A 26,736-nucleotide genomic window follows, 5' to 3' on the forward strand; every position below is an offset into this window, starting at 1 on the left:
ACAGATTACACTTACATACTCACATTTGCACACTGACTGCAATCAAATCCCCTGAAGCTCCCAGCATCTGCGCTGCATCTCTCACCTCTCGTCTCCTTTCTGTCCTCTATCTTCTCTTTTCAGGTCCTTCTTCTTCTCTTACTCCTCTCTAAATCTGTAGCTCTCCGACGCTCCGTCCTCCGCAGCTCTGACTCACTCAGCCGTCCTTCTCCTGTCCGCCAAGCTGCACCACAAAACCTGGGAACATGTCCTCCAACCTGCCCCCCGGGACCGCCGGGGCCAAGAACAAGCCCCTCTCACCCTTCAGGAAGCGAGGCAGCCTGCAGTACACAGCCAGCACAGGTGAGTGGAGGGAGCGAGGGGACGGTTTGAGCGTGTTGGTCCTGTAACAGAAGGAGGAATCTCACATGAACTGAGCTCGAGGCACTGTGCATTGTTACGTGAAATCTGACTTTTTGAACAATGATATTTCGGATTATTTTGTCAGTGACAGAAGGCACTCGTGAAAAAACAGACACAGGGTGCAGTACATTTTCTCTGAGAGGAGTTTGGAGAAATGCAAACCTGTTGATTAGGGTGGTGAAGCAGAGGATGCTCTGTGTAGAGGATTTTGGCATTCATAACCTGCAGATTCATGTTAGTGCGCTGGCTTATTGCTTTTCCTTTCATCCCTTATTTTCAGGTGTAGTTTTTTAGGAGTGACACAGATGCAAACATACATTGTCCAGCATCAGTCAGCTCTTCAAAGTTGTTGAAATTGTTGCATAACTTGTTGTTGTCAGGTAAAAACTCATCAGTTTTCATCTTTAACTTAAAGGATGAAATGCTCCCTCATGAGCTAGTGACCCTTTGGCTCGTGACACTCTTTCACAACATGTTGCATAAGGTAAAAAAAAATGCTATCTGAACCTAAAAACATGACTTTTCCCTTGAGAACAGCAGCGTGCTGCTTCAATAAATGTGATGACAGTGTTTTTCATTTACCCTGATGGCAGTTTGTGGCCTGGAGAGAATATGTAGGTTGGTACCTCAGGACTTGATCCCCCGCTGAATGAGAGGATTAACCTCCCCTCTGATGTATGCACACGCTGGTCAGTCTTTCATCTAAACTACAAAGAGTGTAGAATGACCATATGACAAAATAGCAGCCATTTAAATACCCCTCCCTCTGTTCATTCAGTGTCACCTCTCAATCTAAACAGACTGACAGAGGTTCATTCAGCCCCACACGACCACGAAGGTCTTCACATCATGTCATCGGTTTAAAATTATACTTTGCGAAAATATCTCATTTTGTGTCATGTTCAGCATTTTTTCTTTAATTATGCACGAAAATATGTGCAGATGCGATGAGATAATCCAGACATGAATATTAATATCCTGAAACAAGATAGAATAAGAAAGACTGGTGTACTTGTGTCAAGAAAATGACACTTAAAAGGTAAATTGTATTGGAAGCTGATGATATAATATTAGATTACATAAATACCTACAAATTTTGCCTTAAAATTATACTGTATCTTTAAAAATTTGGTACCACTGGGGACACGTACATACAGCAGACAGTGACCTGCTGTGACATTACAATGACTGTCAAGATAGTCAGAGATTGATTTGTACAATAAATGCAACAGCTGGAGGTCTGAGTGATTTATCTACTACCCCTCCAGTTAGGATGTTGTCTGTGATTACCCTCATTTACAGCTCGTAGCTGACAGTGAATGTCTAGAGTCTAAGTTGGAGTGATGTGAGACAGTCTTCGCTTTTATTTTTTTGACAGAGAGAGAGGTCTGTTTCTCTTTTGTTTTTTTACTGTGTCCAGATTCTGTTCTGAAGCCTCTGGGGTTCGATTTAGGAAGTCTCTGCAGAAACGCATAAAGATAACATTCACATTTTATGCTGTTAAAGCATCCAGGGAACTATCTGAGTTAGCAAAGATGACATTTAGGTGACTCATCTTCTTTTGTTTTGTTTGTTCAAAAGGGCACTAATCTAGTTTGGGGCAGATTGTACAGTACAGTCTGTGAAAATAGTAGTATGTGCAGTGAAAATAGGCCGCAGATACATGATCATTATATTTTATTAGACAGGCTGTTTGAATAGTTGCCAGTGCCATGTCTTTAAATGCTCAGTGAACCTATAATAAAGTGATTGCTGTTTTGAATCTGCTGCAGCCACTCACAACAGGATCATAAATTATATATACATAGACACTTTAATTTCTCTGGCCTGCTTAACGATTGTCTAAATTGAAACAATGGAGGAGCTTTGGCTTACTAGATTGTTTTAATAAGAATCCTAAACTTTCAATCCAATCTAATAAGCTCTCTGTCGATCAATCAGCTCAACAGATGGAGTAGATGCGGAAGGCTGCAGCAGCATCTAATCAGCACTAAATGAGTTTGAATTGCTCACAGCTTACAGTGGGTACGGAAAGTATTCAGACCCCTTTAAATTTTTCACTCTTTGTTTCATTGCAGCCATTTTCCAAAAATCAAAAAAGTTCATTTTATTTCTCAGTAATGTACACTCAGCACCCCATCTTGACAGAAAAAAACAGAAATGTAGAAATTTTTGCAAATTTATTAAAAAAGAAAAACTGAAATATCACATGGTCATAAGTATTCAGACCCTTTGCCGTGACACTCATATTTAACTCAGGTGCTGTCTATTTCTTCTGATCATCCTTGAGATGGTTCTACACCTTCATTTGAGTCCAGCTGTGTTTGATTATACTGATTGGACTTGATTAGGAAAGCCACACACCTGTCTATATAAGACCTTACAGCTCACAGTGCATGTCAGAGCAAATGAGAATCATGAGGTCAAAGGAACTGCCTGAAGAGCTCAGAGACAGAATTGTGGCAAGGCACAGATCTGGCCAAGGTTACAAAAAAATTTCTGCTGCACTTAAGGTTCCTAAGAGCACAGTGGCCTCCATAATCCTCAAATGGAAGACGTTTGGGACGACCAGAACCCTTCCTAGAGCTGGCCGTCCGGCCAAACTGAGCTATCGGGGGAGAAGAGCCTTGGTGAGAGAGGTAAAGAAGAACCCAAAGGTCACTGTGGCTGAGCTCCAGAGATGCAGTCGGGAGATGGGAGAAAGTTGTAGTAAGTCAACCATCACTGCAGCAATCCACCAGTCGGGGCTTTTGGCAGAGTGGCCCGACGGAAGCCTCTCCTCAGTGCAAGACACATGAAAGCCCGCATGGAGTTTGCTAAAAAACACCTGAAGGACTCCAAGATGGTGATAAATAAGATCCTCTGGTCTGATGAGACCAAGATAGAACTTTTTGGCCTTAATTCTAAGCGGTATGTGTGGAGAAAACCAGGCACTGCTCATCACCTGTCCAATACAGTCTCAACAGTGAAGCATGGTGGTGGCAGCATCATGCTGTGGGGGTGTTTTTCAGCTGCAGGGACAGGACGACTGGTTGCAATCGAGGGAAAGATGAATGCGGCCAAGTACAGGGATATCCTGGACGAAAACCTTTTCCAGAGTGCTCTGGACCTCAGACTGGGCCGAAGGTTTACCTTCCAACAAGACAATGACCCTAAGCACACCGCTAAAATAACGAAGGAGTGGCTTCACAACAACTCCGTGGCTGTTCTTGAATGGCCCAGCCAGAGCCCTGACTTAAACCCAATTGAGCATCTCTGGAGAGACCTGAAAATGGCTGTCCACCAACGTTTACCATCCAACCTGACAGAACTGGAGAGGATCTGCAAGGAGGAATGGCAGAGGATACCCAAATCCAGATGTGAAAAACTTGTTGCATCTTTCCCAAAACGACTCATGGCTGTATTAGATCAAAAGGGTGCTTCTACTAAATACTGAGCAAAGGGTCTGAATACTTATGACCATGTGATATTTCAGTTTTTCTTTTTTAATAAATTTGCAAAAATTTCTACATTTCTGTTTTTTTCTGTCAAGATGGGGTGCTGAGTGTACATTACTGAGAAATAAAATGAACTTTTTAGATTTTTGGAAAATGGCTGCAATGAAACAAAGAGTGAAAAATTTAAAGGGGTCTGAATACTTTCCGTACCCACTGTAGCTTTCTTTAAAGGTCACAGACACCCAATAGACATGATGAACTGCTCCATGTCTATCAGACAGCCTTTTGCTCTTTTCTACAGTTATTGTGTGAAGAGCTGAGGCACAGCTTTGTCCATATTTAACACATTATTGCAAGGTTTGTGGAGTGAACTCAGCAGAGAACGGCAGTGGGTGAATCATTTCTCTGGCTGTAAAAAGGTAGTTCTGAGATTAGAGCCACAAACACTTACCATTTAGCCGATTCTGTGCCTCCTGCTGTTTTGCACTTGTTGAACCACTTAAATTGGCTCAAATGAAAAGAACTTAATGTATCATTAGATATTTGCAAACTGAGGAAAACTACTACTACTACTACTAGTACTACTGAAAGTATCAAAAGCAAAAGTTCCCTTGTAACAGAAGGACTCCTGTTGTGTTATAGTGTTATATTTTCATATACTGATGCATTAATGTGTAAACAGCATTGTATTGTAATGTTATAGCTAGTTGAGTTGAAGGAGCTAATTTACCTACTATACAGTATATACTGTTAGGTAGTTAAAACTATATAATAATATAATATGTACGATTTTATAAACTAATCATGTTTTCTATGTAAAATTGTAATTTGATAGTAACAGGTAATTATGGCTGCAAGGCAAATGTAGTGAGGTAAAAAGTACAATATGTGGCTCAGTTGGTCGAGTAGAAGTACACTTGAGTAGAAGTGTAGAATTACTTTCCACCCTTGCAGGAAAGCAATAACACACTACAACAATACCAAACATATACAATTTACTACAATCAGACCGTTTTTCAAAATGGTTGTTTTTTCAGCACAGTAGGTTGATGATGGATCTTTGAACACATTGTACTTTGCCCACAACTTGTTCATGCCTCCTTTGGTTGTGTCACGCCTTCTCATCGTAACATGCCCACACATGTTGAGGTATGTGTCATGAACAAATACAGTAATTACAGGAAAGAGGCCTTGTAGGTTAAATGTTAAGCCCTGTCACTCCCCACAAAAACGCAATCAGTACAAGTAATAGTTCAAATTGTAATTAATGATTGAACACGTGGGACTCCCACCTCAACACACCTTCATCTGATAACCTTCAGTCAGTCACCCGCATGTTCACCTACACCATGTACTGTTGTGTAGTTGTCTGTGTCTCGGCTACTCATATGAACCAACATCTGGCCTGTTAGAGGTCTCATGGACTTGTGCCCTGTGGGTGGGACCACCTCTTTGTTGCATTGTTGCTCTTACTTGTGGCGATGCAGTAGATATAGAGATAGGCCTACCTGATGCCAGCTGTTGTTTGCAACACTCTGTGGAGAGCCAGAGTCTGGCTTGAAAGGTACAGCAAATTTCAAGTGGCTAAAATATTGTTGTGTTTTGTATATTGGGTCCTTTTATTCAGTAGTGGAGAGTACATGAAATGAAATGAAGTTGTATGAGGTACTTATCCATAGTCGGTGTATTACCCACAGTAGACTGCAGCGGTCAGCACGCCCCCAGTATAGGGAAGAAAACAGTGAAGTGAGTCCCGGCAGGGAGGCTAAGCAATGCACTTCTCTGGAAGGGGCAGCAGAAAAATTTATTTTTTCCCCATAAAATGCCAAATATTAGCTGGTTCCAGTTTCTCAGATGTGAGGATTTGCTACTTTTGTAGGCTGTAAAGCTGAGTCCTTACCACAGTGGTTGTTTCCAACCCTTTGCTGCATGTCATCCCTTCTTTCCTGTCTCTCTCAGCAGCTGTCACTATCCAATAATAGCAAAAACACCTGAAAGAAATATTTTTAAAAAATCAGCTCTCATATCCAATGTTATAAATCAATCAATAAAATAATTGTCTATAACAACTTGTATGCAAAACATGTCATCATGGTATAAAATATAATGCATTCCTATGGATAAAAATGTATTTGTATATAATAATGTAAACTTATGAAAGGGACCATTCTGCATAGAGCTGCTGTACTTAAGCAAAATTTAGAATACTGAAACCAGCTAATATTTGGCATTTACTGCTTTTACTTTGTGTGACTGATTAATACTTAGCCGCCCCCTAGAGTTTTATTTGTTCACTGATTTCAACCTTCTGCAGCCTTTTAATGAGCTTGTGTTGATTTGTTTGTGATGCAGCATTCAACCATCAGAGGGAGCCTGGTCTGAATAAATGCAGCTACACAGATGAATGAGTGACCGGAAATCTTACTTGTTGGGCACCACTTGGGGCCAACTCAAACACTATTTTGGCTTTGGGTGCCTTGGACAGAACAAAATAATGAGAGACAGAGTGATAATTTGCTTGTAGTCTGATTACATTTGACTCTCTGTAGTGATAGGAGTTTGTCAGTTTGTCAGCAGTGCATTTCAATCTGGATTGCTCCAGTGTAAGAGCAGCTCTCCCCATATGCTTGAAGAGAGGAGAAAATGTGTTTTATTTGCGTAACACGATGTTCTGACTTGCTCTGTACTTTCTCTCTCTCTCTCTCTAGAAAGTGACTGACTTTGACAGCTAACTATTAGCATACTGTTTGCCAGAAATGACTATGGCTCATAGGCTAGCAACAGCCTTGACAACAACATTGATTGAAAACACATAGGCCCACAGAGAAATCAGTATTGAATTCAGATGCGTGGTGCATTCTTTATGTTTTATATTAGGTTAGGTAATAATGAGTGGGAAGGAAGCTAATAAAGGTCTATGTTAGTGCTGAACACAAGTATAGTATAATAACTTTAATTGTGGTGGAAACTGGGACAATTTGGTAGAGGATGTTGAAAACCACAGAATTTTAATGTTTCACAAATATTTGTCAGGACTCAGGACATGCTAAATGGAACTACAAACCATCACATTTACCCTGAAGACTCAAGCAGCTTAGGTGCTGTGTGATAGCCATTGTAGTTTCATATAGCCACATGCTACCAACCACATTTTAAAGCTATATTAAAGCTCCAAAATTCACAGGTTGGATACACTTGTGTCTATTTTATGTCATAGAAGAAGCACCAAAAATCTCTCAACTTTGCGGTAACCACAGACATTATTTCAGGGATCTAACCAAAACCCCCATTCAAAAACCAACCAAAGAGCAAGCTGAGGGAAACCATGGTGTACGACTCTTTGGAGTTGTGTTTATGTCAGATCAGGTGTCTAACAGTGATGTCATAGTGGGAAAGGTAAATACTCTCCATATATCCATCAGAACTATACATGAATTTTGCCAACAAACTCATCCAATTTAAGTCTTTCATGTCTGACTTTGAGGGTGAGAAGACTGCAGTCAGAAGAAGAAGATCAGATCAGAAGGAGCTTTATTGCCAAGTAGTGTTTTACACATACGAGGAATTTGCTGTGGTGATAAGGTGCTACACGTAGACAAACATACAGTTGACATAAATAAATGTGGAAATATATAAATATGTAATGGAAGAACCACGTTGCAAATATATACATGTGCAATATTCTGGGTCTGTGCCGTGCAGAAGTAATGCAGCGGAAAAGAATATTGTGTACATATAAATATATATAAATATATAAATATATATATAAATCTGAGCCCGACACGAGATGAAACGGTATTTACATGTGCAGAGACATTTGTATCATTTGCAAGGGGGGAGTGTCAGTGGGGGACCCGGGCCTTGTTAATGAGGTTAGTTGCAGACAGGAAGAAACTGTTTTTGTGGCGAGAGGTTTTGGTCCTGATGGATCGCAGCCTAATGGTAATTTCAACGTGATTTAATTGTCACTGATTAAGTTGGTAAGGCACAAGACTCATAGGCCCTGTCCCAACAGCCGCACTTCCGCCCGTTGTGCTCCTCAATGCGCGTTCTTGCTAAAGGGTGCAAGACCTTAGGGTGTCCCGATCCTCTAATGTTGTTCTCCAGGGGTGATCATCAGCGCACTTAATGCACCCCTTTCTCAAGTGTGCATCAGACCTCACTTTGCTATGGGCTATTACCCAGAATCCTTGTAGTGTCGTGACGTTTTGAACAGCTAACCAATGGGAGAGCAAAATGGTTGCTATGGTGCTGGTTGCCGGGAAAGCTCCGAAGAAGAAGGAATCCGGCAAGAGCATAAACAAATGAAGAAGAAATTTATTTTTAAGTGTAAATCGATTTTTGATTAGAATATACCTAATTCTTCTGGTAAGAAACTGGTGGTTTGTTGTGATCAATTTTAGCAGGAGTACCGCGAACACCGCAACTGCGGCCAGCGCCATGTTTATTTCATTTTTTTTCATGAAAATCTTTATTTGGTTCACAACAAGTTAACAAGGTTAGGCATCACAACAGGTAGGCCTATGTGTGAGTATCTTCCATCATTGAACATACAAAACCACCACCACTATATGAGGTATTACATTCAAGTAAAAATAACATCATAAACATTCTGGTAAATAATTTAAGGAAAATATATAAACTATAGGAATAACAAATGAAAATATAAATGTAGAGAAAATTTAAAGGTGCAAAACGAAAGTATTGGCATATTACTAAAGGCAGTATAACATTACATTTCTATAGATAGTTACTGTAACAAAGTAATTGTATAGGCACATTTATTGTCATTTATAAATTGGATAGACTCACAATACATTCTGAATTCTGTACTAAATAATTCGAATGATGGTCGGGATCTTGAGAACTTGATCTTATGGATGTGGTACTTACCTAATAAGAAAAGTAAGTTCACCATTTTACAGATTTTTAAATTTTTGTTTTTATTGTGTAGTATTACATCCTTGGCTTCTAGTTTGATTAAATGATTAGTTTGAGTTACAAAGTTATCTAAAAAATTTTCCCAGAATCCCAATGTGTATCAGTATTGACAATCAAAAAATAAGTGCAGAATTGTCTTGTCTTCATCTTTGCAGAATTCACATTTTTGATCAATATCTATAAATTTTGACAGCATTTGGTTAGTAGGGTATGTGTTGGGCATGATTTTGTAATGCATTTCTTTCACACAAATTTAAATGGAAGTTGTCAGTTGCCAGCGCCATGTTTGCTCTCCTGATCACAGCAGAAGTGATGTAGATGGTGATTTGTGCAAAACTGTCCAAATTCTGCTCTTCACAGCTTCGGGCCCTTGCGCACTTACTCGCAAGTTCACTTTCAACAAGTGTTCACTTGTTGAAGACCTTAGGGCACAGTGTGGATATTGGGACAGGGCCATGGTCTTCAGATTGTGAAGACCTGCCAACCTCTGTATTCAGCTATGGTTCGTTATCTCGAGATCAGGAGAAAATAATCCCGTTATTACGAGAAAACAACAGTCGTTATCACTAGATCATGAGATAATTATCTCGTTAGCAGGGGAAAAATAAAAATATGAATCGATGGCCGCTTAGGGCTTTCGTACAAAATATCCCATAAAAGCTTTTATTTTTCTGAGGTATAGGCCTACACCGTGACAGCCTTGTTATCGCAGTGGTTACACATTTACAAAAGGGATATACCGCTGTCGGACTTACCCTGAAAGTAACTTAGCCTCCAGCGTCCAGCATCCATTACCAGATGCGACACCAGCCAGTAATGAAGTGGACCCACCTCTGGCTTTGTGCCCAAGCTCAATCGGAACAGGTAGAGTTTTGCAATGTAACTTTACAAATGTAACATTAAAAAGTGAGGCACAAACTAGCTCTGTTTGAGACTGTGAGCTGCACTTTATCAGATGTGCTTAAGTTAACATGTGTGGATTTGTGGTGAGACGTCTACCTGATCACGTGTTCATCAAGCGTTTTCCACCTGAGCACCTCCTGCTCTCATCCAGTCCTGTGTCTAACGCAATGCACAGCGTGTAGCACAGATAGTAAAGTAAAATAAATTCTCATTAAATGATGACATTAGTGTCCTAATATTAGGCTTACGCCTTTTTTCTCGAAATGTCAGAGGACACAGATATGTGGGGGAGATTCTGAATGTGCATAAAGTTTTGAACATGAGCAGAAAAACTGCTGAAACAGAGGAGCTATTAACGTTGAGGAGTTTATTACTGACTTAGAATTAATTAATTTATCATTGACGTGAAAAAGGTGCCACATACACATTTAAAGGCGTTACTTCCCCAAACTAAAGACAGAAAAAAGGAGGGAAGACTAAACCATCTGTGTTGACTCAGCAGGGATGAAGGTTAATCTGAAGGAGAAAACATAGGCTATCTGAAAGCAACACAGAATGCCTGAGAGCCTTATTTTGAATTGTTTCCTGCCACTTGAATTTTGTGTTTTCCTTTACATAAATAAAACATTTCCAGCATAAATTGGTGCAGAAAAGACCAAAATAGGACCAGAAATTCTCACCAGAAATCAGGAAATAAAGTCTTTAATGCTTAAAATTTTCTGGGGGAGGAGCCCCAGAACCCCACTTACTAAATGCCCCATCCAGTATTAAAAATAAGCTGATGCTCTTGTATTTCAATAACAAAATGACCCCATAAATTTAGTGGAATACAAGACAGTCCTTGTAAACTGTAGCTTATTTTGACTTGATCCCATGTTCACTGTCCTCCTGCTGTAAATACTAACTAGAGCACCAGCTGCTGAAAATAGTCCCCAACAAATTCTCTATTTACATCTGTTTGAGTAACATTAACTAGGAACTACAGGGCCCAACTGTTTTACTTAGTGTTTTTAAAAATGAAAAAATACATTTGTGACAAGAAAACAGTACAAATGTTTAAAAAACATTCTGTATTAGGGTTAGGAAAGGTTGAGTTCCAAGTTAAGACAACTTGAGTTGAACTCTAGACAGTATTGAGCAAGAGAAGATAAGGCAGTGCAAACACTCAATACAAACTGATATTGATTGAGCTTAAAGGCCTCTTTTACTCATTGCTAATCAATGGAATTAATTATTAAGAAATTAAGTACATTTACTCAAGGAATGTACTTAAGTACAATTTTGAGGTACTTGAGTATTTTCTTTTCATGCCACTTTCTACTTCTACTCCACTACATCTCAGAGGGAGATTTTGTACTTTTTACTTCACTACATTTATCTGACAGTTTAAGTTACTAGTTACTTACAAATTACACATTTTAAAACATGTGAAGACTTAATAAAATAGGCTATGTTTTGTTATAAATTAAACTACCCAACATACAGCCGACCCGATTGTTAGATTGACATTAAAATGAACTGGTGACAAGTTTGATCGTTTAACACATTTTTCATGTAAAAGAATTTAATTGTTCCACCCTCACAAATTTGAAGATTTGCCGCTTTTCCTTTTAATAATTTTAATTTATTTGTATTTGTGAGCTTTGTCATGTTTTTTAGACAAAGCAAGCATTGTAAAGGTGTCACTCTGGGCTCTGGGTAATTATGCATTTCTCATTATTTACAGAAAGTCCAAAATCGATTTCTGGAGAAAATAATCAGCAGATTAATCCATGATGAAAATAATCATTAGTTTCACTCTGACACAAAATAGTTAAAATGAGCCTCCCCTCAACAATTACAACAGTCACATGACATTTTTCTGCAATGAGTAATTTTACTGTTAAGTACATTTTCCTGATTATACTTACATACTTTTACTTTAGTAGCATTTTCATTGCAAGCCTTTTACTTGTAACAGAGTATTTTTACTGTGTGGTATTAGTACTTTTACTTAAGTAAAGCATCTGAATACACCACTGACACACACATATAACTGAGTAACTTGAACTATTATTGAAAGGGCAACCCGTTTATAATGAATGCCACACATAACCATACTAATAGTACTTTTTACTTTTCAGTATTTTTAAAAGCAATGGTATCTGTACTTTTACTCAAGTACAGGATTTGTATACTTTGTCCACCACTAGAATTAGGTCTTAGCAAACAACTGATTCATTCAACATGGTGTTATCTATAAAGCTTGTAACACTTGAAAAGCCAGTCATGAGGATGTTTTCAAATCTTTTTTGACCTAATTAAACGTCAGCAACCTTGTGTGGTGAATAAGTCTGATAAATGTCTCAGCATTCTATCTACAGTGACTGGACATTTTTTCTCCAGAGCTTAATGGAAATTTTAAAAAAAAATGGAATGTATTCTTGCACAAATCAGAAGCTAAGTGCAATTCAGTAAGTTCAGTAAAATCAAAAACAATTCTTTTCAATTCAAGCATGCAGCTGTTGCTGTTATCCAGAGCAAATTTACATTCAGTGCAAAAGTATAATAAGAAAAGTGATATGACTGCAGAGAAACTTGCATTCTGCAGACATAAAGAAGGATTTCGAAAAGCATTTATCATTCGGTGTTATGAAATTGTTCACTGAAATGTTAATATTACTTCATAATTTTCAGCATACACACAGTCCTGTGTTTGACTTGGGAAAGCATGTTCCAGAAATGACGAATGCAACCATAATGGGAACAACGTGCTGGCCCTTTAATTCCATTCATGTGAGAGGAGATGGAGGCAAGGTCTCATTTCTTAGACAATCAACTCCCTCAGACTGCAAAAAAAAAGAAACCATGACATCTCAAACCTTACCGCTGAGAACGCACCATTTTATTGTCATACATGCACACAGACAACACAAACATCCTGAACACATGGTGCAAAACACAGCACGGAGGATCAAGTGGACAAGCAGGGGGTGCTGTTAGAGAAACTCACAGCCGGAGAATACATATCCGCCGGTGATGTATGTCGTCTCCCCCCCCGCCTCCTCTCCCTCCTGTGGTACGTCCCAGATAGATGTCAGAGGCATTTAAATGAGGAGGATCAGCTCCAGAGGTAGCTAGTGCAGCGACAGCTGGCCTGAACCAGGACGCACACAGAGCAGAGGGAGGGGGGGGGGCAGACACTGGGATATGAGGGGCAGTTCATGGATCTGCTGGACCAGCTCTTTGTATGTATGACAGGGACAGATTAATGGAATAGAGGGCATGACTCTTTGACTCTGTGAATGTGTTTATGTGAGCGCGTATGTGTGTTTTAGCCAGTTTTGTCATTTGACTTGAGTGTCTCAAGTGTTTCTTTCTTGTTTCTCTCTATATTCTATCACATTTAACCCACCTTGAAAGGACAGCAGACGCCATCCTGGGCCATTTGCTGTATGGCATGCTCCATCAATCTGCCAGGACGGCCTCTCTCTCCCTCTCTCTCTGTCTCTCTCTCCTCTCTCAGCCCAGCTAGGTGCTGGTTAACAAAGGCTCTGAGGAGACAGGTACGCTCCACTACCCTCATCCTGTGCAAAAGCACAAATAACATTCTCCCCTCTTCCTCTCTGACCCTCCCCCCTTTTTTCCTTTCACTGTCTCACACTCACTGCCACTCTCCTCTTCCTGTCCCTTGATGGCTTTGTGTAGTAGCCCTGAGCAGTGCTGTCTTGAGTGTGATGAGGAGAATGTTTGTCGATTGATTGTCCCACAAACTAGCTTTCTCATGTGTTTTGGAGATGGTACAAAAGTGCGTGAGAAGCAGAGCAGGTTGATAAATTGTGCTGACTATGCTGGCAACTGTGGGATCTGATCGAAAGGGTTCTTTTCAAGACTTGTGAGCATCCTGCATTCATATTTATAGCATTTCTTCTCTTTATGATTCAAGCGAGGAAAGAGGTTTCTACAAGAATACCAACATCAGCCTGCAGACATGCAGTTGCAGAGACTATAAACCATCTCTGGCCATAGAAAGCGTTTGATTACACATCTCGAGAAATGTCAGCTTTTATGCAGAGCCAGTGAGAGATGATGCTGGAGGAGTAAGCATCCTCAAGAGGAGCAGAGGAGCCGTTAGACCCCGGTGCATTCTGCCTGCCATGCGTTTGTGTTTATCTTTTGGATGTGAGAATCCCAATATGTGGCCAGAATTAATTGTTGAGCTGAACTTTTCTTGTTTTTTTAGTATTTTAACTTCAACAGTGCTTTAGTACAGACGTAACTGTATTCAAAGCACAAAGTATCAAAACTCTTAAACACTGATACTCGCTTCGAATGTCTGGTTGTGATATTGTTTCTATACAGTTCCTAAATTAAATCGTATTCAGTTGTAGTCTGTTTCATTTAGGCAACATTCTTGCACTGCTGCTTGTGATTAGATAATATGTAACACAACTGTTATGATTTTGGTATCTGTACTGGAACTAAGGTGGTGTATCAGCGTGACAATCTTGCTGAACACTTCAAAATGAATGTCCAGTATTGCATTGTTTATATTTGCACGGTTTTCCTGCGTTCTCAGCAGGACTTGCACATATGAGCTGTGAGTAAGCCTGGCTTTCGCTGTGAGACATTTGCTAGAGAGGTTGTGAGTCACTGGCATTTCTTGTGGGCTGAATACCAAATCTGCATAGTCAATGGAAGCAGGTAATAAGTGGCTGATGATGCATGGCCTGCCCGATGGGGAAAAAAGAGAGAGGAGAGAGTAAAAGAAAGGGAATCTCTTGATATTAAAGTATAATCATCTGGATTTGTATGCATTTTATTTCATTCAGGGCAGGGATTATTTTCTGTCTTTGAGAAGTTAGGACACGTTAAAAAAAGCAGCACCTCAGATGAAGTTCCAAAGGATGTCTCTTGACCCCTGATCTCTTGCTCCCCTCTGGCCTATAGGCTTCTGATGACTTTCCACTCGTGATTCCATCCCTGAGGACCTTTTATACCGCACCATGTGGTTTGAGTCAGACTGAATGTACGACTCTCTGTACTCTACTATATTGCTTTTGAAATATGCATGCAGTTGAAGTTGCTCGGCAAGCTGACACTATTCAACCTCGATTTGAGGCTCAGCTGCAACATGGAACGATGAGCCGTTGAAGATGGTGTGTTGCATTGTCTTTGTTTCAGCATGTTTTTGTATTATATACCTGGTAGTGTGTGGATACTCTGTTTTGCTCATGTTGTGTCACAGTAAGCCCTCATGCTGCTTTCCACCTGCTCCTGTTAGATAAAAAAAAATGTCAGCCAACTAGATTATGTAGTATATGTTTAAGTGAAACATGGCTGTTATTAATTTCTGAGTGGTTTGCTCTCCAACTGTGGGGGGATGAGTTGTTACGTAACCGTAGATGCTACTGATCCAAATATAGCAGCCATTAGGGGATTAGCTCCAGGCCCGGTAGGCTTGACTAGGCTCAGCTTCACTGTGGCCCAGCATGGATGTCCTTGCCGCTGGTCGTCTCCTGCCTTCCACACCAGTGTCCACTGTTATCACAACAAACTGATAGGCCGCAAACCGACGGCAGAGATAACGTGTTAGCTGGCCATCACATTATACAGACGTGCTCACCAGAGGGACATCGATCTGTGGCTTGACTTTGTGACTGAGACTGGAGGACAGTTTGGCCTCACAGCATGGGTTTCTCATTTTTCTTGATTCAAGCTCGCTTTGGATAGAGGAAAGTTACTTAGTAATATTTTGATGGTATTATTTCTTAAATGATTTACCAAATGTGTCCAGGAGAGGTTTTTCCATAATGTTTGCTGACAACGTTTGTTCTTTTGCATTTAAATTTGGACTTGGGCTATAACTAAAGACTATTCACTATTGAATAGACTGCGACTATTTGTCTGTAAAATGCCCATCCATTATACAGTATTTCCTAACACCCTACAAGAAGTCTCCAAATGTCTTGTTCTGTCTTGCTGGCAGTACAAATCCCCAAAATATTAGATTTACAATGAAAAAAGCAGCAAATCCTCACAATGAGTAGCTGCAACCAGGAATGTTCTGTAAAAAAATTTGTTGTATATTCAATTGTCAAAATAGTTGCTGATTAATTTCGGTCAATTAACACATCAATCATTTCAGTACTAAATTCAAATTGAAATAATATTGAAAAATACAACTTTTAAAGCCGCCAGTTTGCATTCCTTGTAATCACTATGATGACAACTGAAGCACTGTCTTAATCTATGTTCATACTGTTAGATGATACAAGCAATTAGTTTCTGCAACCCTTCATAGAATTTTCCTTCTCCAAAAAAGTTTGAATTACTATTATTATTAATGTTTTCCAAATATGTACTTAAATGTACCATATACAATTTAGAGAGTGAAATTATTTTCAAACTAACTCACCGATTTAGTTATTTAATTTTCAATAAGATACTGAATGTCCTCAACAGGTTTTCTCATTTGGTTAAAATTGTCCTCCTTTGATTGTTTAGATAGAGGTGAACTCTTTGCACGTTAAATTGCATTGTTATTTCTACATCATCATTCTACCATTCATTTTAACTTACTGAGTGTTGAAGCTCGGGTCAAAAGGGTCAAAAGGACCACATAATTTCAGTCCGAGATACTTAGCGCGTTGAGTGGGATGTGTTGATTGCACAGTGTTAAGCAGAAGGTGACAAACACGTGGTGAGTTGTGGTCTGCCCAATAATTATGCCATCACCTCTTTTTCCCATTATACCTAACGTTCTGTCTGCCTCACCAAGTGGTTTTATATCTTTTAATGATGCATCTTGTTGAGTCCTAATTGGCCTAGTTAATTGGCCTCTCTGGTCTCCTTTTCTGTCCCCAAAGAGCAGACAGACTCAGACATGCTGTGTTAAATAAATCTAACTCTTAATTTAGACAGTGCAATGCAGATTTAGTAGAAAGACAACACAGACTGCAGGTATCATACAGTATACCCTCTGTGACCTTCTTGTGGTCTATAAATACTGCCAGACAACAGGCCCACTGATACACACACAGGATCAAATATTTAGTAGGATGATGAATATTTCAGTGGCAGGTGCGTAGTTTCAAGGGAAAGATTAATATCATTGCAGGCAGACTGCTAAATATACACCCGGGGGTGGTTGAGACACAGGAGTGAAGGCATTGTCTCTCATTACTGTTTCTGTTCCTCACAGAGGAATGCCTAAAGTCTCTGCTTTCCTCATCACTCCACTCACAGCTGTCCTTGTCAAAAGTGTTTGTTTTTTTCAGTGGCCATCCCCCTTCGTTTTCCCTTCTTGCCTTTCCATGACAACTGGGTTTGTATAAAAACATGAGTTTTGCAATGGCAACAATGGAGTGTATTAGCCGGTGTATGTGCTGATGGGCTCTCCACCTGAATGGTCCATTGTGTCTTGAGGCACAAACAGCCGCTGAGCTCAGACCTCCACTGTTGTGGAAAGGCCCACTGACGGAGGAATAACTAGCTTCTGCAGAGTGTTTTGCTCACTGTGAATTACTTCAACGTTGAAGGAATGAAGAATGATAAAGAAAGAGTTCTCTCCATGCTGGGTAAAATTAGAATATTTATTCTTTTTTAGAAGGTTGATAAGCGCATTGACAGTTAATTGGATACAGCTGTTGCAAGCAGAACGGATTCATCATCTTTCTGAACTGCTGAACTGAAATCAGTTGCTGTGTGTGTCATTAGAGTAACTGAAATGAGTAGTTACTTGTCTGACTACTCTCATTAGAAGACACTGAGGCCTTAATGTGCCGTTCATCTTTTCTTAAGTCTCAAAATAAAGCTTGGATTAATATGAATTCTTCACTACTTCCAAAGATGCATAGTTTTCTACCCCTCATTTTAAGATCTCTTTCCCTCCTACTCCCCTTCTTTATCTCCAGTTGATCTCCGTGGTGCCCGCCACCTCCTCACTTCCCAGCATTCCTTGCCTGGGATCCCCGTAGCCTTGAAACAATCCATTGACCTGCGTACATCCATGGATGGGAAGTACAAGGAGATTGCTGAGGTTAGTGCTCAGTGATTGTGCTCCATTATTAACTTTATTAAGATTTATTTGTATTTTAAACATACTTGTGGCTAGATGTGTAGACATTCAAAATGTTGTTTGTATGCGTGTCTGTGTGAAGGAGCTGTTCTCTCGCACCCTGGCAGAGAGTGAGATGCGCAGCGCCCCCTATGAATTCCCAGAGGACAGCCCCATTGAACAGCTGGAGGAGAGACGTCATCGCCTTGAGCGACAGATCAGCCAGGATGTCAAGTAAATGCGGAGAAAGGAAGATTATTAGTTAATTTACAAACACATGGTTTGTTCAGATGATCCAGAGTCTAACACTGATTATCCCCAAGTGAGCTCAGCCTTTTGTTTTCAGATTTGAACCCGACATCCTCCTGCGAGCCAAACAGGAGTTCATGAAAACTGACAGTGCCACAGATCTCGAGTGAGTGTTTCCCCTGGTTATATGCAAAAGTGATCTCTTCATCCATAGAATGTGTTTCACTATCTACCAGAATAGAAAATAATTTAAGGCCTATGTTTGTTGATCTATCATTAGATACATGAAGGAGCAGAGCTATTTCCCTGACTTGCAGGATAGAGAACTAGTTCCAGAGAAAGAGTACCAGCGGGTCAGTATTTCTGGAGAGGAGAAATGCGGGGTAAGTCAGAGTCACTGCAGTAATGCACGGAGAATTAGAAAAGACAGTAGAAGTATTTCTTAGTAGAATGTTTTGTGTGTTGTTTCTCACAATTAAATAACACATCCACCCTCAAAAAGACACCTTCCTTTTTCTTTGCTTCTCATTCCTTTCCATTTTATTGTTCTTCCGTCAGGTCCCCTTCACAGATCTGTTGGATGCTGCCAAATGTGTGGTGAAGGCTCTGTTCATTAGACAGAAGTACATGGGTCTGTCGCTGCAGAGTTTCTGCAGGACCACCGCTCGTTACCTGCAGGAGCTGAGTGAGAGGCCTCTTCTGGACTTTGATATCTGTGAGGAAGAGTTACCAGAGACCACAGCCACTGCAGGTATATACACATCTACAGCCCACACTAACATCCTCATACTCTCCAACAATTATGATAATTTATTCATCCTAAAGTATTTAAGTAATTTGGTTATATAATATGAGATTTTCTGCTCTTCTTGGTTTTCTGTCATTGTAAATTGAATATCTTTGGGTTTCTGAGTATTTGACAAAACAAATTTGGGCTGGAATCTTTTGATGTGCATTTTTTTTTACTATTATTTGACATTTTATAAAAAAGAAAAAATAATTTAATCAACTTGTGAAGCCCAAAATCACAAATCACAAATTTGCCTCAAAGAATTTTACAATCTGTACAGCAACCTCTATCCTTAATTCAGATATATATATATATTTCTTTTCTTCCTGTATTCCTGTTAAAGTTTTTTTTTGCTATTTTATCTTTATCCAAATTGATATATATATATATATATATAAATAATTAATATTCTTCTTATTATTATATATCTATATATATATAACTAATAATAAGAATAGTGATTATTTGTAGCTCTATTCCAGATTACTCTCTGACCTTACTAAAATAATTTGTAATCTAATGTTAATATGGAAATATAACTCATGTTCAGTGTCATGTGCGGTACTCTCACATTAAGACATAACCGGGCACACCCCCATATTTCACAATCCATCTGTCACACACCCCTGAACAGGCTGTTACAACGTGCAAGCTGTTAATATCAGACCATAGTCCCACCTCGCTCAAAGCAGTGACACAGTGCCACATTCTGTCTCCTCTCAGATGCCACAGTGCACCCACCTGTTTCTAAAACGCACCCCTATGACAACCAGGACCCCGCTAGCATGCCCCCTGACATGGGTTACAGCTGCAAGATGGTGGATGGTGTCATGCATGTGTACACGACAAGGAACATTATGGAAAAGTGAGATATTTATGACAAATCACTCAATACATGCATGTTTAATCTTGTAGTCCTCTGTGTGGTAGGAGGCTTGTCGGTTTTTAGATTCAGTTCACACATCGTATTGGCTGCGGTGAGTTTTCTGGTTAAGATTTAATGTTGCTCACAGAAGCACAGAGCTGGACCTGCCATATCCAGACCTGCAGGAGTACATCGCTGATATGAACGTCATGATGGCCCTCATTATCAATGGACCCGTGTAAGTTTTCCTTATTTTGAATACAAAACAGTGTGTATATCATGCATTATTGATTTTATTTAATTATAAGACTACCCCAGACCTTCTTGTCTCTTTCCTTTTTAAACCATCTGCTTCACTTTGTCACAGAAAGTCCTTCTGCTACCGTCGTCTGCAGTATCTTAGCTCCAAGTTCCAGATGCATATCCTGCTGAATGAGATGAAAGAGCTGGCAGCACAGAAGAAAGTCCCACATCGAGACTTCTACAATATCCGTAAGGTGAATTTGAGAGCTTCCACTAATCCTTATCACATTTATTTTTTTGTAATCCAAAAGCAGACTTCAATATATAATTTTTTTGTTTTGTTTGTCTGAATCATTTTACAGGTGGACACACACATTCACGCGTCCTCCTGTATGAACCAGAAGCACCTTCTGCGTTTTATCAAAAGGGCCATGAAGAAGTATCCTAAAGAGATCGTTCATGTGGAAAGAGGCAGGGGTCAGACGCTCATGGAGGTGTTTGAGAGCATGAACCTGACAGCCTTTGACCTGAGCGTGGACACCCTGGACATGCACGCAGTAAGTAACGCCCATAGAGGATAGGTAAAAAGCTAATCCGTTCAAAAGTGCTGCCTGGTTAAAAGATGCACCGCAATGTTGAAATGACAAATAGTGATTCAATCAAACAGCAGCATCAGTTAAGAGATTGTTTGAATCACAGTGACACGGTCTTTCCACTCTTTTTGCAGGACCGTAACACTTTCCACCGGTTTGACAAGTTCAATGCCAAATACAATCCCATTGGCGAGTCCATCCTGAGAGAGATCTTCATCAAAACAGACAACTACATTGAGGGGAAATACTTTGGTCACATTATTAAGGTGCTCACTAGTAGCTGAAACGCTGTCATTGCCGCTGACACCTGCAGAATGACTGTGTGAGGCGGTGATGCCCTCTGCTGACTGTTTGTGTCACTGCTTCTCAGGAGGTGATGGCTGACCTGGAGGAGAGCAAGTACCAGAACGTGGAGCTCAGGCTGTCGATCTACGGGCGCTCAAGAGACGAGTGGGACAAACTGGCCAAGTGGGCTGTCAAACATAGGGTCTACTCCAATAATGTGCGCTGGCTTGTGCAAGTGCCACGACTCTTGTGAGTAACCCCAGCGGTGGGAAATATGAAAGTATATTTAATCAAGCACTTAGATATTTCAAATTTATGTCACTTTATACAGTCCTCTATGAAATATTGTACAATTTACTACACTATTTATTTGACAACTATAGTCAGTTGTTACTTTACATGTTTCAATTATATGTTATCCCCAGCTCGTTGAAGAGCATAACAAAGAGGGAGGTCCACACAGAAAACAGTTTAAATGAACAAAAGGATTTATTAAAGATAACTCAACTTACAATTAAACTCAAACTCAACATACTCAAAAACAAGGCACCCGCCTTCCAGGGAGATCAGGAGGAAGATAGAGCCATTTTGGGTTCACCATGGTTTTTAAAGACTTAAACAGGTAGCCGCAATCACTGACGGGGTGGTTGTGTCCGACCGAACAGGAAGAAAGACCTGAAAACACACAAGAGAAGAGAGCAGGCCAACGCCATGCAGTCCTAAGGCCCCAGGCCGTCACACATACAAAACATGTGATTCACATGCAATATACAGTGGGTACGGAAAGTATTCAGACCCCTTTAAATTTTTCACTCTTTGTTTCATTGCAGCCATTTTCCAAAAATCTAAAAAGTTCATTTTATTTCTCAGTAATGTACACTCAGCACCCCATCTTGACAGAAAAAAACAGAAATGTAGAAATTTTTGCAAATTTATTAAAAAAGAAAAACTGAAATATCACATGGTCATAAGTATTCAGACCCTTTGCTCAGTATTTAGTAGAAGCACCCTTTTGATCTAATACAGCCATGAGTCGTTTTGGGAAAGATGCAACAAGTTTTTCACATCTGGATTTGGGTATCCTCTGCCATTCCTCCTTGCAGATCCTCTCCAGTTCTGTCAGGTTGGATGGTAAACGTTGGTGGACAGCCATTTTCAGGTCTCTCCAGAGATGCTCAATTGGGTTTAAGTCAGGGCTCTGGCTGGGCCATTCAAGAACAGCCACGGAGTTGTTGTGAAGCCACTCCTTCGTTATTTTAGCGGTGTGCTTAGGGTCATTGTCTTGTTGGAAGGTAAACCTTCGGCCCAGTCTGAGGTCCAGAGCACTCTGGAAAAGGTTTTCGTCCAGGATATCCCTGTACTTGGCCGCATTCATCTTTCCCTCGATTGCAACCAAAACCCCCCACAGCATGATGCTGCCACCACCATGCTTCACTGTTGAGACTGTATTGGACAGGTGATGAGCAGTGCCTGGTTTTCTCCACACATACCGCTTAGAATTAAGGCCAAAAAGTTCTATCTTGGTCTCATCAGACCAGAGGATCTTATTTATCACCATCTTGGAGTCCTTCAGGTGTTTTTTAGCAAACTCCATGCGGGCTTTCATGTGTCTTGCACTGAGGAGAGGCTTCCGTCGGGCCACTCTGCCAAAAAGCCCCGACTGGTGGATTGCTGCAGTGATGGTTGACTTACTACAACTTTCTCCCATCTCCCGACTGCATCTCTGGAGCTCAGCCACAGTGACCTTTGGGTTCTTCTTTACCTCTCTCACCAAGGCTCTTCTCCCCCGATAGCTCAGTTTGGCCGGACGGCCAGCTCTAGGAAGGGTTCTGGTCGTCCCAAACGTCTTCCATTTGAGGATTATGGAGGCCACTGTGCTCTTAGGAACCTTAAGTGCAGCAGAAATTTTTTTGTAACCTTGGCCAGATCTGTGCCTTGCCACAATTCTGTCTCTGAGCTCTTCAGGCAGTTCCTTTGACCTCATGATTCTCATTTGCTCTGACATGCACTGTGAGCTGTAAGGTCTTATATAGACAGGTGTGTGGCTTTCCTAATCAAGTCCAATCAGTATAATCAAACACAGCTGGACTCAAATGAAGGTGTAGAACCATCTCAAGGATGATCAGAAGAAATAGACAGCACCTGAGTTAAATATGAGTGTCACGGCAAAGGGTCTGAATACTTATGACCATGTGATATTTCAGTTTTTCTTTTTTAATAAATTTGCAAAAATTTCTACATTTCTGTTTTTTTCTGTCAAGATGGGGTGCTGAGTGTACATTACTGAGAAATAAAATGAACTTTTTTGATTTTTGGAAAATGGCTGCAATGAAACAAAGAGTGAAAAATTTAAAGGGGTCTGAATACTTTCCGTACCCACTGTATGATGATTTGTTGTAAAATAAGCTACCCAGTTAGTCAGTTAGTCAGTAAGTAACAGGCTTGCATAGGAAACAGGCCTGTAACCTTTGTAAAGACACTTTTCCTAATAATTATATACGTAGAAATAATGATAATTAATACTTAATACAGATTTTTGCTTATTATACATGTGTACAATGCATGACTTTATTTGCTTGTTTTTATAGCGATATTTCTACTTTCACCTAAATAAATAGATCAGACTACTTTTCCACCAGTGAGTAGCACTTATTGAGTTATACAGCCACATCATTCCACGCCAAGCGTCTTTAAAATATCTGCAGGGTACATGAGTAAAACAAGACCAGGAAAGGTAACATTTCATCCTTGCAACCATAATCGCACAACTGACTTTCCTGATTTGCATTTTTCTCTCAAAGTGACGTCTACCACACGAAGAAACAGCTGTGCAACTTTCAAGAGATGCTGGAGAATATCTTCACGCCTCTGTTCGAGGTTACAGTCAATCCCGGCAGCCACCCGGAGCTGCACCTCTTCCTTCAGCATGTATGAAGTCTCTGCTGTGGAATCATGAATATATATTATTCAATGTAGCCAGACCTCAGAGGGTTTCATGGATCTCGTGTTGGTCCCTCACACAGGTCGTGGGGTTTGACAGCGTGGATGACGAGTCAAAACCAGAGCAACATATCTTCAACTTGGACAGCCCGCTGCCAGTCAACTGGACTGAGGAGGACAACCCGCCCTATTCCTACTACCTCTACTATATGTATGCAAACATGACTGTGCTGAATCACCTGCGCAAGTACGTGACTACACCTTAGTCCAAGTGGCTGCCATAATATGTTTTTGTTAATGTCATCACTCACTGATTTTATGTTTTAGGTGCCCACAGCAAGTACACTAAAAGACTTTTCTTAACTCTCATAGATTTCTCAGCTTCAATTTAGATATTAATTAAGATCAATAGGAAGTATAAAGGGTTGGGTAGAAATATGCATCTCTCATGCTTTCACAATTATGATAAAAGAAAATATAGAAGAAAATAGTTTTGCCCCAACCTAGAGGTTTCATTGTCACATAATACGATGCCTGTTGACCTAATTAATATTAGTAACACTAACATTTTAAATAAAACACAATTTTCGTTTTTTTATACCAAAATTGCAGTTTATCTTCCTGAACTGATTTGATAGCAAATTGTCCCACTTCACCTCAATTAAATCAGAATTCAAAAACCTTCTTAACAGTTTGTGCGTGTTTGTATGCACTTTTGAAGTATTGCTTCCAAATTAGCTCCATGTTACTATAGCACAAAGGGTAACAAACCAGAAAATACATTCTTATGCTTATGGGTTCATGGCTGTCCTCATCTGTCTCATCTTTGAGTCACTGGAGAACAGTGATGAATGTTCATTTATGCAGACTATACTTTGCCCGATTGTTTAAACAACACTGTTGAAGTCATCCTCCTAGTATTCTAGTATATCCTAGTGTCTTCTTTGTTCCAGGCAGCGAGGGTTTCACACGCTCGTCCTACGTCCTCATTGTGGGGAGGCGGGGCCGATCCATCACCTGGTGTCTGGTTTCATGTTGTCTGAGAACATCTCCCACGGGCTGCTGCTCAGGAAGGTGTGACCTCAATATCACAATTAAATTAATAAAAAACACAATTAATAAAAAAAATGCCAGTCCTTGGCTAATCCGCAGTATTAATTTACTCCTAGAGCAGTGATTGTTTAGTACAACATTATGCCTTATGTTCCTCCAGGCTCCTGTGCTGCAGTATGTGTACTACCTGGCCCAGATAGGTATCGCCATGTCCCCTCTCAGCAATAACAGCCTGTTCCTCAGCTACCATCGTAACCCTCTGCCTGAGTACCTGTCCAGAGGCCTCATGGTCTCTCTGTCAACAGACGACCCTCTGCAGTTTCACTTCACCAAGGTCAGTGTACACAGCCAGTCAAACAATTGTAACAGCCTGCATTTTAGAGTTTAATAGTTAAGCCTCTTAAATTGTTTGAATGGGGAATATGGTAGAAGCAAAATGCTATAAGAATGGTACTGGAATAGAAAGGAATACATATGCATGAAGTAAGAGAAAGTTTGACCTTGTATTTCATCATAAATGGTTTTGATTGAAACAGAAATGCTCTACATCTTGACCACTCTAATTAGGCTCATGAAGCTGACAAACATGTGGAATAACTGTGTTGTAATTGCTGTTTGTCGACATGATTAACACAGCTTAATTGGCTGACTTCTTCTGCCCACCTGTCTTCAATAAAGAATGAATTAGACACTTAATAGGTCCTTAAACAAGAAGGCAAACTGGATAGTCTGCTTTTCCTGCGTCGAATTGAATGTGTGTGTTCACACAAGGAATTCACAGGAAGTTACGCATGCATGCGCTGGACTAAAGCTGGTGAATGCGCACAGAACTCTGGGACTTGTATTACTAAAATGCACTTGCTGTTACCTCCATGTGTTGCCAAATCAACCAATTTAATCGATAAAAAGTTAATAATAATAATTAAAAAACAGTAGTATATGTAGACTGTTCAGTTGCAAGACAAATTTTAAATATTTAATATATAAAATAAAATTTCTTCAACAAGCAGTGCATGTTTAATTGTGATATTTCTTTTGTGCTCTGTGCAGGAGCCCTTGATGGAAGAGTACAGCATTGCTGCTCAGGTGTGGAAGCTGAGCTCCTGTGACATGTGCGAGCTGGCCAGAAACAGTGTGCTGATGAGCGGATTCTCTCATAAGGTTATCTTTAAAGCAGAGTACACATTATCCAATTTTACTGTCTACAACCATACCGCTCCCTTCTCTGTCTGTCTGTTCTTCAGACAGTTTGATTTGACTCTTGACTCTTCTTCTGGATCAGGTAAAGAGGTCCTGGCTTGGCCCAAACTACATCAAAGAGGGGCAGGAGAGTAATGACATCAGGCGCACCAACGTTCCTGACATCCGTGTGGCGTACCGGTATGAGACCATGTGTGAGGAGTTAAATTTAATCACACAGGCCATCCGCACAGATGAGCTGGAGACCATCGAGGAGGAGGGGAGTCTGTGTATGGGAGCTGTGCAGGGAGAGAAGTGAACATGAGGCACAATACAAAATAAATTCTTGCTACATTCCCTGTTTTCATATCAGGACATTGTACAGATTTGCATATCAACATATCACACCTGTGAAATAGATAAGCTTTGTTGCTACTGTGGCAATATGAGCGTGGATCTACAATCCGTGTACCCAAGGTGTTTCCTTCCTTTAGTTTCATCAAGTCATTCTTTGTTTAATTTATCATGGCGATTTCACAATGTCTCTTGATCTATTATTTTTAAATTATATGTTCATGGTTTGTGGCTACATCTTGTCAGAGTTTCTGTTCAAAGTCTGTATTTTTCCTGTACCAAGCACTGAGTACTATTAACATTCAAGATTCAACCCGTTAATAAAACGTATAAACTGGATCCAACACTGACCGATAAAAGTAAGAAGACAATCTGGAACAATTTTCTACTACACACAGGGCTGTAGCTACCATTGAGGACACTGAGGTCATGTTATTAATATCTTTTTTAGCAATTTCAGGGTT

At 40.2% G+C, this 26,736-nt stretch overlaps 1 protein-coding gene across 3 annotated transcripts; it reads left to right on the forward strand.

The window, feature by feature from the left end:
• Window positions 1-245: 245 nt before the first annotated feature.
• Window positions 246-26,616, forward strand: ampd2b (adenosine monophosphate deaminase 2b). 3 transcript variants are annotated; one of them, XM_038723739.1, is made up of 18 exons: window positions 246-342; window positions 17,579-17,703; window positions 17,825-17,955; window positions 18,068-18,136; window positions 18,251-18,353; window positions 18,529-18,721; window positions 19,484-19,625; window positions 19,774-19,863; window positions 19,993-20,122; window positions 20,231-20,425; window positions 20,596-20,727; window positions 20,832-20,995; window positions 23,548-23,674; window positions 23,770-23,933; window positions 24,640-24,760; window positions 24,900-25,073; window positions 25,790-25,900; window positions 26,022-26,616. In XM_038723739.1, exons 1-18 carry the CDS (start codon window positions 246-248, stop codon window positions 26,235-26,237), a joined length of 2,484 nt encoding a protein of 827 aa, XP_038579667.1. In that variant the 3' UTR covers window positions 26,238-26,616. The 3 variants fall into 3 exon arrangements, with proteins under 3 accessions (XP_038579667.1, XP_038579669.1, XP_038579668.1); XM_038723741.1 differs by lacking the exon at window positions 246-342 and adding an exon at window positions 13,090-13,228; XM_038723740.1 differs by lacking the exon at window positions 246-342 and adding an exon at window positions 17,087-17,242 and having other exon boundaries at window positions 26,022-26,237.
• The last annotated feature ends 120 nt before the right edge of the window (window positions 26,617-26,736 follow it).

Source organism: Micropterus salmoides, unplaced genomic scaffold (genome assembly GCF_014851395.1).
Source record: "Micropterus salmoides isolate LMB-PRFRI ecotype aquatic unplaced genomic scaffold, ASM1485139v1 Ms_hic_scaffold_16, whole genome shotgun sequence".
Taxonomy (NCBI): domain Eukaryota; kingdom Metazoa; phylum Chordata; class Actinopteri; order Centrarchiformes; family Centrarchidae; genus Micropterus; species Micropterus salmoides.